Genomic DNA, 13,868 nt, shown 5'->3' with positions numbered 1-13,868 from the left:
CACATCATGGATTTATTCTGCAGTGAGAAAGACTTTCCATTGGGCAGCTCGCCTCTCGAGTCTGCAGTGGTTCTGCTGGGATGAGTGTTCTTTACCCATCAGGAAAAACATTTATTTTGTGCTTTCACTAGTTATGAAACACAAACAGCTAATGTGAAGAGAGCAATGTCCTACCCAAATAAATGTTGAAGGTAAATGCTGAAATGAGTCTCTTTCTCATAGCCCCTCTCTGTGGCTACTGAGGAAATAAACGACAAACAAGACTGCATGGCCGACGGGGAAAGGGACAACAGGACATCATCCATGGATTTTGTGCTGCTGGGAATACGTGATGTCCTCATGCTCCAGAGCCTGCTCTTTCTCCTCTTGCTTATTATCTACTCAGTCACCATGGTTGGGAACATCCTCATCGTTGTGCTGGTGGTGGCTGACCGGCATCTGCACACCCCCATGTACTTCTTCCTGGGCCATCTGTCCTCCTTGGAGACCTGCTACAGCTCCACCATCCTGCCCCAGCTGCTGGCCAGATTCCTGACTGGGGACAGCAGTATCTCTGCTCACGGCTGCATGGCTCAGTTCTACTTCTTTGGTTCCTTTTTGACTACTGAGTGTTACCTGCTGACGGCCATGTCCTACGATCGGTACTTGGCCATATGCCAGCCCTTGCTCTATGCAAGCCTCATGACCTGGAAGGTCTCTCTACACCTGGCAGCTGCATCTTGGCTGGGGGGTTCACTGCTGCTGGTGGTAGTCACAGTCTTGTTATCCCAGTTGCAGTTCTGTGGTCCCAAGGCCATTGACCACTTCTTCTGTGATTTTACCGCATTGCTGGAGCTTGCCTGCAGCGACACCAGAGCAATCACAATTGTTTCTTTCATATTTGGTATCTTCGATGTAGTTTTTCCCTTCCTGTTCACACTGGCCTCCTACATTTGCATCATAGCTGCCATCCTGAGGATCCCATCCAGCACTGGCAGGCAGAAGGCCTTCTCCACTTGCTCCTCTCACCTCACTCTTGTCACCACTTTCTATGGCACCCTTTTTGTTGTCTATATGCTGCCCAGAACAGCCTCCCTGAGACAGCTCAACAAAGCTTTCTCCTTTTTCTACACTGTCCTCACACCCCTGGTCAATCCCTTCATCTACAGCCTGCGGAACAGGGAGGTCAGGGAGGCCATCAGGAAGGTGCTCAGGAAAGCCCTGCCTTGCACCCAGAGCTCACACTACCTTGGTGACACAGGCAAAAGACACTTCTAGCTCCTTTGAAATCTCTGGATACCAGCTGACACTTCAGAAGTGCATGCCTCTGAGATTGCTTGTGGATTGGCAAGGGCAAGAAAGCAAAAGGTCCTTGGAGGTAAATACCGTTGTTTAAAAAACAATGTTGAAAGTGTCATGGGTTTGCTTGTGCCTTGATAATAAACACCTTGTTGGTCTTATGCGTGGGAACTGTTGAAGTGTCAAGATTTTCTTTTCTAGAGGACATAAGAATGTGTATTTGGCCTAATAATTGAATACTTGTAAGGACCATCGCACGGGCATCTTTCTGACTCTGCGTTCCCAGGACGGGAATCATCTTCCCCTGTGATGCACATTTCCAGAGCATGAACATCACATGTCAGCCACAAATGAAGGCCTACTGTCACCGTATCACTAAGAAAAGCAGGCCATTTCTTAGGCATGTCTTAGGAATCAGTTGGGGATGCAGCAGGTGAGCAGCTGAGGAAGAAGCCTTTGCTTCTCCTGCTGCAAGGGGAGGTGGAGAGGCTGGAGTGGGGGGAGCAGTTCCTCTTTCTGAGAGCTAAAACAAGATCATCCCCTGGATCTCCCTTCCCCCAATTTTTCCTCCCCGCTTCCCAGAGAAAGGAGCAAGTCCTGGCTCCAGCTGTGCTTGTCTGGCTCAGGCTCAAGCTCCTCTCTTCACCCTACATCTTCTTGGACAGAGACAGGGACAGCCACTGCCCTGCTACAGCTCCTTCATCCTTGGGGGATCAGGCTTTCCAACTCGCCCTCCTTCCCCACTGGCTGGGGCTGCCTGCGATGGAGGTCATTTTCCTCCCAGCAGCCCATAAGGTGCAGTGTTTTGGATTGGGGACTAAAGCCATGTTGATAACACACCAATGTTTTAGCTATTGCTGAACAGTGTCTGCACAGCATCAAGACCGTCTCTGTTTCTCACGCTGCCCTTACAGTGAGGAGGTTGAGGGGGCACAAGAACTTGGGAGGGGACACAGCCAGGACAGCTGACCCAAATGGACCCAACAGGTCTTCTGTGCCATATGGCATCATGCTCAGCAATAAAAAGGGAGGGATGGGGTGTTTTGGCTGGGTCCCCATCTGGGGACTGGTGGGGCACTAGTGTACTTGTGGGAGGTGGTGACTGATTGCCATTTCATCATTTATTATTTTAAGGTTTCTGTGTTTTTTCTTTCTTCTTTGTTCCTCTTTCTTTCACTTATTAATCTCTTTCTGTCCTAACACATAACTTTCCTCCCTTTTGTTCTTCCTATTCTCTGCCCCCATCCTGCTGGGGTGGGGAGTGAGTGAGGCACTGGTGGGAGGAAGCCAACTAGGAGGCTGCTTGGGGAGGAAGCAGAGAGGGCTGCCACAGGGACTGTGCTGGGGAGATGTTTTTACAACCCCTAATGCACCCTGGTCCACGCAGTGCCTGCACCGCAAGGCTGTGGGGCCATTGGGGCAGGGGCACTTGGCTGGCGCAGCTGAGGAGGTCTCACCCCACAGTCCCCAGCTCTGTCACCCACAGGCACTGCCACAGTCCCTCTGTGCTGGGCAATGAGGTGTCTCTGTGTGCCCTTCTCTGAGTCCATGCAGGCACCCACACTGCCTGCCTCTGCTTTGAGCAGTCACCATAGCTAGATGGCAGGGTCTCAGGAGACCCTGGCCAGGCTGTCCTTGGAGGTGGGCTGTGGTGCTCCTCAGCCCACAGCATGTGCTGACTGCCAGCCCAGCAATGCTTCTTGCAGAAGAGCTGAGACTGTCCTGGGAGCATCTGTGAGCCCTGCAGGATGTCCTCACCCCAGGATTCTTCTTGGTTTAATTGCAACCATTGTATCCCAAAGTAATTTCTGCAGAGTGAGACCTGTGAGGTCTGCACAAATTCTCATAGCTGTTCTAAAAGAAAAAATAATGCCTTGGGCTCTAAAGGCTTCAGTGCAGTGGGGGTGCACACAGGCACTACTCTGATACCCTCCTCCACCACCATCATGACCAACGAACAGGCCACTTCCATACTGACACTCGGACCCGATATGCCACAGCTCCTGCCAAAGTTTGTCTCTACTCCAAGCCCATTTCCACACAGCTTGTGCTAGATCAGGTGCTCTCGACATTTTCTCAACAAATTCAGAATATCTCCATTGGCTGACCTCCCACAACCTTTCCTGGGCCCTTCCTCTTTTGATTGGCTCTTGAAAGATTTCTCAAAAAGCCCCTAAAAACCAGCTCTCTCAACCTCTTCTGGTACATAATGTGCTTCAAGTCAAAACCACCTTTCTGTCCTTTGCTGGACTATCCAAAGTCTATCAGGGACTTCCTCGTGCTGGGGAACCCCACACTGGACTTGGCAGTCCTGATGCGGTCCCCAAGTAGGGGGGAAGCGTCACTTCCCTTTCCCTCCTGGCTGTGATTTTGCTAATCCCACCCAGGATGCAGTTGGCATTCCTCATCCCAAGGACACATTACTCACTCCTGTCCCACTTGCTGTCCACCCAGACTCCCAGGTCCTTTTCTGCAGCGCTGCCTTCCAGCCAGTCATCCCCAGCCTGGCCTGTTGCACAGAGCTGTCCCAGCACAGCGACAAGATGAACGTGACGTTTGTCTTGCTTCAACTTTGTGCAGGTTACAGGCAGCCCATTTTCACAAAGTTGTCAAGGGCTATGATATCCACATTTTTCCTCATTCAGAGGGCCCATCATGTCATCTTTCAAAGAATTCAGGTTAGTCAGGCACAATTTTCCTTCTTGAGTTCATGGTGGCAATTCCCAATCCCCTTCTTGGACTTCAGGTGCTTGGAAAAGGCTTCCTGGAGGATTTGCTCCATCACCTTGCCAGGGACGGATATCAAGCTGACCAGCCTGTAGTTCCCTGACCTACTTTTTGCTCTTCATGAAGATGGGTGGGATGTTTGCCTTTTCCCAAGCATCAGGAACCTCCCTCACTGTCATGGTTTTCCCAGAATGACAGAAGCAGACACACAATGACATCAGACAGCACCCCCTGATCCCTTGGCTGCAACTCTTCACCTCGTGTATGACTGAGACTCGTGTATGACCAATCAGCTCACTGATGCTCTCTCCACATGCTCTTGGTCACTAGGCACCCTGCCCCACTGAGTAGTGGGCCCACATTTTTCTTGGCTTTCCTTGGGCTTCCAGCACACTTACCTTCTTGCTACCCTTTGCATCACTCAAGCAGTGCCCAGCCTGGGGGAAGCTCTGCCCTGGGCATGAGGAGGGTGGAGGGACGAGGAGCAGGGAAGGTTGGAAGAAGACAGAGCAGCTCTGCAAAAGACCAAGGGGGAACACATTGCTGAAGCTGGGGCTCCTACCTGTGAGTCGTCAGTCGAAGCCTCTCCCAGCTCAGCTACTTCTGCCCTTCCCCAGGAGCCCTTGTCCTGGTGCCAGCCCTGCCTCAGTGCAGACTGGAGCGCAAGAGGTGTGCTCCTCAGGGATGTCCCTGTGAGCGGTCCCAGCCCAACCCCACAGATGGGGGCTGCCCTCTCCCTGCCCAGGCTGGCCAGCCTGGCAGTGCCAAGAGCCCATCCCCTGGCATCCCACTGCAACCTGCTCCTGGAAGGCTTGGTCAGAGCCCTCCAAGGGAGCTGGAGCTGCCTCGGGCTCAGGGGAAGGCTGGTGGCAGGAGGGTGGGACATGGGCACAGCACAGCAGTGCTGGGAGCTGGGGCACCAACAGGGAAAGGGGGGGTGCGACCCATGCCCTGGGCTGCACACAGGGGCACTGGGCAGCTGCTGCCTCTGGGGTTGGCCAGGCTACCAAATCGGGGCAGGTGCCAGCTCGAGGGTAGGAGCGCTGGGATTTTCTTGGACTTGCAGTGCAAACGTGCCTGTGGGGAGGGCAAGTGGGCAGTCTCAGGCACAGGCAAATGCAGTGACAGGGGTGGAAAGAAAGTGTGCTGGCCTCCTGCCATGGCTGATCACCTTTAGCCATAAAAGCCTGGAGGGGTCTTGCGTTTTCACATGGTTCTCCTTGAAGATGAAGCAGTTGCCTGAGGCCCCTTTGTCCTCCAAGGCACTTTCCCATGAAATCCAGCTTAGGAGCTCCTTGAACAAGACAAGAATTTCTATCCTGAACTCCAAGGCTCTGATGCTGGCATTTGCCTTGCACTCCTCTCTTGGGAATTTAAACCCCACCATCTGCTGTTCACTGCAGCCATCTGACACAGACCCTCTCTGGAAGAGCTCACGTACCCATGGTTCCAAGTGCCTATGGCTCTGTCTCAGATATTGGCTCCAGAAGGTCAGAAGAGGCCACCTCAAACCTCTCATCTAGCTGGGCCCATTCCTGGAGGAAAAGAGAAGTGGCAGGATTTGACAGTCCTCTTCCCAGTGCTGAGGCAGGTCTGTATTCACCTCACCTTTCTGCATGGTGGCAAAATTAGCTCTTTCTCTTAGAAGTGTCCTCAACTGGATGAGAAGGAAGGAGAAGGTAGAAGTCAACTGAAGGAGTCTGCAGATGGTATGCGCATATTCTGTACTTTTCAATGAATGCAGGTCCTGTATGACCTGATTCCCGGTTCCTAAGTCAGTTTGGTATTTTTGAACATAGGTCTTTTTTCTGTTCCTTTCCACTGAATTGGTCACACTCACATGTTTGCTTTTGATTTCAGAGAAGAAACAGGTTTAATTTTAGTTCACCACAAAGCAACAAGAACAACAACAACCACCATTTTTCATGTTCCTGGAGCAGACAGAATAGTGTTCCGTTCTGCTCATATGGGAGGAATTGCATCCTGCTTTCAACAAACAGGTTTGTTGTTTGACTGATTCCTTGGCAGGAGGAGAAGTACATGGACAAACCCTGCACTGATTTTGAGCGGATGAACTCGTTGACCTCATAGGTCCAATGTTAAATTGTTTCTGTTAGTAGCAAAGAGGCGTAGGGCATATGGGCAGTATACTTAAATGGGATGCTTGTTTACTGGCAATTGTCTGATCTGCTCTTGGGTGGTTCCTGTGATCAGAGCAGTATTTTGATAAAATAATCGGGCCAGTCTGGAAGACATCTGGATTCAGGTAACACTATTTGACTTCAGAAAGACCTGCTGTGATCCTTCAGCAGGACAGCAGCACCCTGGACATTCAGGTGCTCATCTGTGCAAAAAAGGACTTTGCAGATTGCCTTTCTTGGGAAGACTGGCTCCTCGCAAGCATTTTTGCCAAGTAGGCAAGTACTTATGGGCCCCACTGCCCTCTGCATCTATCACGCACATCCCCGTCAACCGGATGGATCATTCATCCTCTGGAACCAAAAGGTCGCGAGTAACGCTAATGATCCAGGCCATTTGCTAGCACACATTTCCTTCGTGTTGTCCTTTGTTGTAACACGAACTAGTCTTGGAAGAGTCAGGCTGTGCTCTGCCTGTCGTGACAAACTACTCAGCCCTTGCCACCGCCTGCCTTCAACCAAAAAGTTTTGTCAGCACACACAAAATGTTCTTGTCAGGGTGCCTTCTGCATCCGTGCCCCTCTGCTGCCTGCTGGCAGGAGCCTGCTGCAAGATTTGGAAAGCACCAAATGCTGCTTTTTGTTGCTGCTGTCACTGAACTTGATCCTGTAGTTGAAAAGGGAGGAGTGGTAGTGACCATGTGAGGCACGTAGATGTAGGTCAACCTCACTGCTCGTTGTGAAGTTCCTGTGAGGTTCAGTGTGACTGAGGATTAGCTGGCTTAGTGTTACAGTGGTACTTCCCACCTTCATCATCACTTGCATTAAACTAGCTTTTTTTTTTTTCTTACCTGTACTGTCCCACCTCTACTCAAGTTGCTGTCGTGTTATAGGAACCATGACTCCTCATGAGCCATCTGCACACATGCCTTAAATGCTGACGTGCTGGAGCTTCAGTGCACAGGGCCCTTGAGACACTTGGGGATTGGGCCAGCAGAAACCTTCTCAAGTTTTAGAAGGAGAAGGGGCAGAGTGGGACAGGACTGGACTCTGACCAGGAGGCCCTGGGCATTATGAGGGATGCCATATGAGCCACTGGGAAATGCTCACCATCAATATAGGCAGCTCCTGCATACGGAGCTGCATTGTAGCATGACCACCCAGACACGGGGTGTCACCATCCCCCTCGACCCAGCACTGGTGTGGCCACACCTGCAAGAGGCTGTGGGGCTTTCCATTCTGAAGAGTGGGAAGGAACAGGAGAGTGTCCAGAGGATGTCTGCAAAGGTGGGTTTAGGGGGCATGAAGCACATGAATTGTGTGGAGAGGCTTAAGGAGCTGGACTTCCATGCCCTGATGATGTGGAGGCTTGTGTGGGAGTAAGAGAGTAGCCTGAAATTTGGAGTTTCAGGTGGTTTCAGGGTGTTTTCAGAGATGATGGAGCTTTCCTCTGCAGTGGGAAACCACATGAGAAAGGAAAAGCATGACAAAGTGCAGCCTGGGAGGCTGAGGCTGGACAAGAAGAGAAAGAGATGTGCCTTGAAGGGTAGTGCTGTGGTGCCAGAGGTCATGCAGAGGGAGCCTGGATCAGCGCAATGCTTTGTGTTTCAAGGCACAGGCAGGGAGGAAGAAGAGATATCAGTAAAGGCAGGGAGATGCCACGGTGGGTGCAAGGTGAGGACCTAAGTTTGGTGTCCACAGCCTGCAGGTCTTTGTCCCCTTGGCTATGGCAGCTGGCTCTGCTACAAGGGCCTGAGAGCAGACATGTTAGTCTCATGGAACTGGGGCCTCCGTGCTTCCTTGCACCCCCCAGGGAGGCTGGGAGGTGTGGTACCTTCTCTCAGCATTGCCCACCCCACATCACACTGCTCCAGGAAGAGCCCTGAGCTCTTTGGTGAGGGACAGGATCCCCCTTCGCAGGGCTGACCACTTGCCATGATAAAATAGATCAAGTTTTACTCAGCGTCAGATCCCCCTGCACAGTGCCTTTGCCTACCTGTCATCACAGCCTCCGATTTTCTACTCAAATAAATGCATGGGGAGGCTTGGTCTGTAATGGCCCTCAGAGGGGCCAATTAATGCTCCAAGACACTTTGGCTTTTGCTTCTGACTTTAACTCCTTGAGAGCTTGTTCAATCTCCTCTCAGTATCTGAGGCTCATGGACTCAGCACCAAATACCCCATGGGGCTCGTTAAAGTGCAGAAAGTCCTAATGAGGCACATCACTTCCATAAATTTCTTCAGGGTTTCCAGACTTGTACAGCTAATTGGAAAGGTCTCAGGAGTCTAATTAAAGTGGAATATTTCAATCAGAACTCAGTAAAAAAGCGGTTAGGTTCTTTTATTTTTTTACTTTTAAAGGGTTTTTAAATTATTGTTTCATTCTACAGAAGAAGTGATAGCAGCTTCTAGACTTGTACAGCTAATTGGAAAGGTCTCAGGAGTCTAATTAAAGTGGAAGATTTCAGTCAGAACTCAATAAAAAAGCAAGTTTGTTTTTTTTTTTTTACTTTTAAAGTGTTTTAAAATTATTTTTAAATCTACAGAAGAAGTGATAGCAGCTTTCTCCAATTGATATTGATGTAGAAGGTTTCCTAAGGAGGTCTGGAGAGGTAGCAGCAGCCATCTCCTCGAGGTCCCCCACTGTACGGGCACCTTTCCTCCCCACCTCCCCGGCCCCACCATTTCTCTCAGGGGCCGCCTGGCACTTGCATTCTTTTCCTACATCAGACTTCCACACTGAAGTCTGCAGCTGAGTGTTACAGCTCCTTTGCACCAATTCCCACCCGATTTACCCTGAGACTTGCCTGTAAATGCACAGAGGATTCTTATTAATTTTGAACAAACAGAAGTAAAGGGTGAAAAAAATAAATGAAAAGACCCAATGGACTCCTCAACTGTATGCCAAGTCCAAGCCTCCAATAAGGTCGACCTTCCTCAAGCACTGAACGACCATAAAATAAATATGTTTGGCAGACAGATAAGAAATGATAAATAGACACACAATTAGTGAGTTGGCTAAAGGGACAGTTTGGCAGATTCAATCAACTTTGCCTTATTCTTGGCCAAATTTCCATCCCAGAGCCTTGTCACCAGCTCAGGTCTCTAGAGATCTCCCTGCCCATCCCCCTGTGGTCACATCTACCTGGCTGCCTGTGCCTCCTGATCCCATGCCCACCTCCAGCAAATGAAGTTGGGGTGCTTTGTGGGAACATTTTACAGTCAATGTTCAAAGCATTCCTGAGTTAGGAGTGAGAAAGAAATGAACCTGTGTTGCATCAGGTGCTTGTTAACATCGTCACACTTAGCAAAAGCCTTCCTCGAAGATGGTCTCTCCTGGAAGTCCCTCTGCAAGCATGCCGAAATTGAGATGCAAGACTAAACTCCTTACAGTTGCTGCACACTAACAAGCTCCCAGGGGAAAGACAGTGAGCGCGGAGGGCCATGGCAGGAGTCAAGAGCCCTGGAGGTTTAGTAGGGCCTGCCGAGGGCTGTGGGTGATGAAGCGGCTTCAGGAAATTGAAGTGTGCCTCCCTGGGGGCTGATTAGAGCAATCTCAGGATGACAAAGAAAGGAGACAGAGGCATCCTGTATCAGTTAGCCCCTTGGATATGACCTGTCAAGCCAAGGGGCCCCATGCTCATCCCCAGCCCATCACAGTGATGATGCTTTTTGTCTTCAGCAGCTGAGGTTTCCCTCTGGTCTCAACAAGGGCTGATACACGCAGAGTGCCTACCCACCCTTGCCTCTCAGACGTGGCACTGTGCAGCTCACCTTAAGCCTTTGGCTGTACCCTAAGCCTAGTACCTAAGCTGGAGCTCTCATCTTTAGCCCTTCCCTCAACACGAATGCCAAAGCAGAAACACTCACCACATGTCTACAGCCTAAACCCAAACCCAACTCCCTAGCCCGGTCACCAACTCAGAGAAACGTATTGGAGAGGCCAAGATTAGTGGGAGCCTGGGCGGCAGGGATCATACCCTGGTGGGATTCGTGATCTGAAGGGATATACGCCAGGGGAAAAATATAGTCAGGACCCTAAACCTTGGGAAAGAAACATTCAGTTGTTTAAGTAACTGGTAAATGGGACCCATGCGCCCCTCCTGAAGGTCAACAAGTCCAAGTGCAAGGCCCTGCACCTGGGTCGGGGCAAAGCCCAGTATCAATACAGACTCGTTGATGACTGGATTGAGAGCAACCTGTGGAGAAGGACTTGGGCACACTGGTGCGTGAAAAATTGGACAAGAGCTGGCGATGTGCACTTGCAGCTCAGAAAGCCGATGATACCCTGGGCTGCATCAAAAGAAGTGTGGCCAGCAGGTGGAGGGAGGGGATTCTCCCTCTCTACTCCAATCTCATGCTACTTCATCTGAAACACTGTGTCTGGTTCTAGGGGCCCCAGCACAATAAAGACATGGACCTGTTGGAGCGGGTCAAGAGCAGCATCACAAAAAATGATTTGAGGGCTGGAAGACCTCTCCTATGAAGAAAAGCTGCGAGCGTTAGAATTCACAGAATCACAGAATCACTAAGGCTGGAAAAGACCTGTAAGATCATCAAGTCCAACCATCAACTAACCCCACCATGCCCACTAAACCATGTCCCACAATGCCACGTCCACATGTTCCTTGAACATCCCCAGTGAGAGTGACTCCACCACCTCCCTGGGCAGCCTGTTCCAGTGTTTTATCACTCTCTCAGTAAAGAAATTTTTCCTAATATCCAGCCTGAGCCTCCCCTGGCGCAAACTGAGGCCATTTCCTCTTGTCGTATCATTAGCCGCTTGGGAGAAGAGACCAACACCCACCTCTCTGCAACCCCCTTTCAGGTAGTTGTAGAGAGTGATGAGGTCTCCCCTCAGCCTCCTCTTCTCCAGACTGAACAACCCCAGCTCCCTCAACTGCTCCTCATCAGACTTGTGCTCCAGACCCTCACCAGCTTCGTTGCCCTTCTTTGGACACGCTCCAGCACCTCAATGTCCTTCTTGGAGTGAGGGGCCCAAAACTGAACACAGGATTAGAGGTGCGGCCGCACCAGTGCTGCATACAGGGGCACGATCACCTGCCTGCTCCTGCTGGCCACACCATTTCTGATACAAGCCAGGATGCCGGTGGCCTTATTGGCCACCTGGGCACACTGCTGGCTCATCTTCAGCCAGCTGTCAATCAACATCCCCAGGTCGTTTTCCACCGGGCAGCTTTCCAGCCACTCGTCCACAAGCCTCTAGAGTTGCATGGCGTTGTGAACCAAGTGCCGGACCCGGCACTTGGCCTTGTAGAACCTCATACAATTGGCCTGGGCCCATCAATCCAGCCTGTCCAGATTCCTCTGCAGAGCCTTCCGACCCTCCAGCAGATCAACACTCCCTCCCAACTTGGTGTCGTCTGCAAACTTGCTGAGGGAGCACTCAATCCCCTCATCCAGATTATCGTTAAATATATTAAACAAGACCGGCCCCAAAACTGAGCCCTGGGGGACTCCGCTTGTGCCCGGTTGCCAACTGGATTTCACTCCATTCACCACAACTCTCTGGGCTTGGCTGTCCAGCCAGTTTTTAACCCAGAGAAGAGTGCGCCTGTCTAAGCCACGAGTCGCCAGCTTCTCCAGGAGAATACTGTGGGAGACAGTGTCGAAAGCTTTACTAAAGTCCAGGAATTGTTCAGCCTAAGGACAAAAAGGCTCCAAGGAGGCCTTACTGCAGCCTTCCAATGTATGAAGGAGTCTAATAAGAGAGAGTGATATTTTAGCAGGGCCAGTAATGAGAGGACAAGGGGCAATGGTTTTAAACTGAAAGAGTGTAGATTTAGATTGGACATATGGAAGACATTTTTCATAATGAGGGTGGTGAGACACTGGAAAAGGATGCCCAGAGAAGTTGTGGATGCCCCATCACTGGCAGTGCTCAAGGTCAGTTTGGACGGGACTCTGAGCAATCTGACCTAGTTGAAGATGTCCCTGAAAAGAAGGGATTGGACTAGGTGATCTTTAAAGGTCCCTTCAAACCCAAACCATCCTGTGAGACTATGATTGCAGGTGTGACCACACCAGTGCTGAGTCGAGGGGGATGATAACTCCCCTTGTCTGGGTGGCCACGCTCCTCCTAAGACTGCCCCGTATGCAGCTGGCCTTATTCATGCTGAGCCTTTCCCAGTGGCTCATAGGGCATCCCTCATAATGCCCAGGCCCTTCTTCTGGTCAGAGTCCAGGCTGTCCAGTGCCACTTTGCCCCTTCACCCCTTCTCCTTGTAAAACCTGAGGAGGTTTCTGTTGGCCAAATCCCCAAGTGTCTCAAGGTCCCTGTGCACTGAAGCTCCAGCACATCAGCATTTAAGGTACATGTGCAGACACCTCATACTGAGTCGTGGTTCCTCCAGCACAACAACTTGAGCAGATGTAGGACAATACAGGTAAGAAAAAGGGGTTACTAGTGTAATGGAAGGGGTGATGAATGGAAGTTCCACTGTAACAATCTCAGAAACACCATGGCAAGAACAAAGCATCCGAATGCAGGGCCAATGAGGACACCTTATACAGGCACAGGGCCTAGGAGACCTCCGGGTAAGGTGAACTTTATAATCAATGGAAATGAAGTAAATACAGAGAATGGAGAAGGCAAAACTCACAAAAGGAGAGGTGGAAGTCGGTGAGGCCACATAAGACCATGCCTGACAGCCAGGAGGTGTTGGCCACCGTGGCCAGGGCCCCACTGATCCATGGCCCAGCTGCCAGCTGCAGGCAGGATCTGGCCCTCCTCAGGGCTGCATAGAGCAGCATTCTGCAGCCAGGCACGTGGTGATGAGAGGACATCACAGCCAGGAGTGAGCACTCTGCTCCTGTGAGAGAAGCAAAGCAGGAGAATTGCAGGATGCAGCAGCAGATGGAAACGGCCCTGTCCCCTGTCAGGACAGTAGCCTAGGCAGGGTGGTGGAGCTACAGCAGGACAAGTGTCCCAGGAAGAGGTACCTGGGGGTGTGGAGATGCCCATCAACAACCACCAGCACAATAGTGGAGAGGTTTGCAGCCAGGGTCATGGTGTGGGTCATCAGGAAGAGCAGGAGGAGAGGAACCTGCAGCCCAGGGTGACTGCTGCATCCCAGGAGCACAGATGTTTCATCCAGGCCGTGCAAAGGCATCCTGCATGCTGTGGGGTGTTTCACAATCACGTGCAATAGTTGCATGGGAGCCTCACTATGGAGGCAGCCCAGGAAGCAAGAACCAGGTGGGGAGCTGGAGCTACATTTTCTGATAGTGCTCACACAGCCCTGAGTAGTACAGCAGGGAGCGAGAGTTGGCCCTTACACCAACTACCACTGTGAAGTAGAGGACCTACTGTAGGTGTGTTTGGGGCTTGGATGGTGTCACCTGTTGTCCTGAGACCTGTGTGGACACTCTGGTTATGGCCTCATTGAAGAGGAGCCCAAGCACCCCCCAGCACTCTGTGGATATCCAGAGGAGTGAGGGTGACAGCAATGGACAGCCCTGAAGCATGTCTTCGAATCCTAGAGGTTTTTCTTTCCAAAGAGCGGCAGGGCATGAGGTAGAGATGGTTGTGTGTAGAAGTGTGCCAGGGAACTCTGCCTCTGTGTAGGAGAGTGGCCTGTCGTGCAGTGGCAGGCAGAGCACCCAGCCCAGGGGTGCAGAAGTCAGGAGGAGGCTCAGACCATAAGTGTCTACAGGAGAGCATCCTGTCAGCACTCAATTTGGGAGATGCTTTAGCAAGGCTTCC

At 51.2% G+C, this 13,868-nt stretch overlaps 1 protein-coding gene across 1 annotated transcript; it reads left to right on the top strand.

Moving 5' to 3' along the window:
- Window positions 1–267: 267 nt before the first annotated feature.
- LOC132320199 (olfactory receptor 5AP2-like) lies at window positions 268–1,257 on the top strand. Its single transcript, XM_059832470.1, has one exon. It carries the CDS (start codon window positions 268–270, stop codon window positions 1,255–1,257), a length of 990 nt encoding a protein of 329 aa, XP_059688453.1.
- Window positions 1,258–13,868: the final 12,611 nt, after the last annotated feature.

Source organism: Gavia stellata, chromosome 34 (genome assembly GCF_030936135.1).
Source record: "Gavia stellata isolate bGavSte3 chromosome 34, bGavSte3.hap2, whole genome shotgun sequence".
NCBI lineage: Eukaryota > Metazoa > Chordata > Aves > Gaviiformes > Gaviidae > Gavia > Gavia stellata.
The sequence above is the reverse complement of the archived record's forward strand: the minus strand, read 5'-3'. Positions and strand labels throughout refer to the sequence as shown.

Excerpts from the sequence above, each read along its gene's own strand:
- LOC132320199 (XM_059832470.1), top strand. The coding sequence starts at position 268 with ATGGCCGACGGGGAAAGGGACAACAGGACATCATCCATGGATTTTGTG.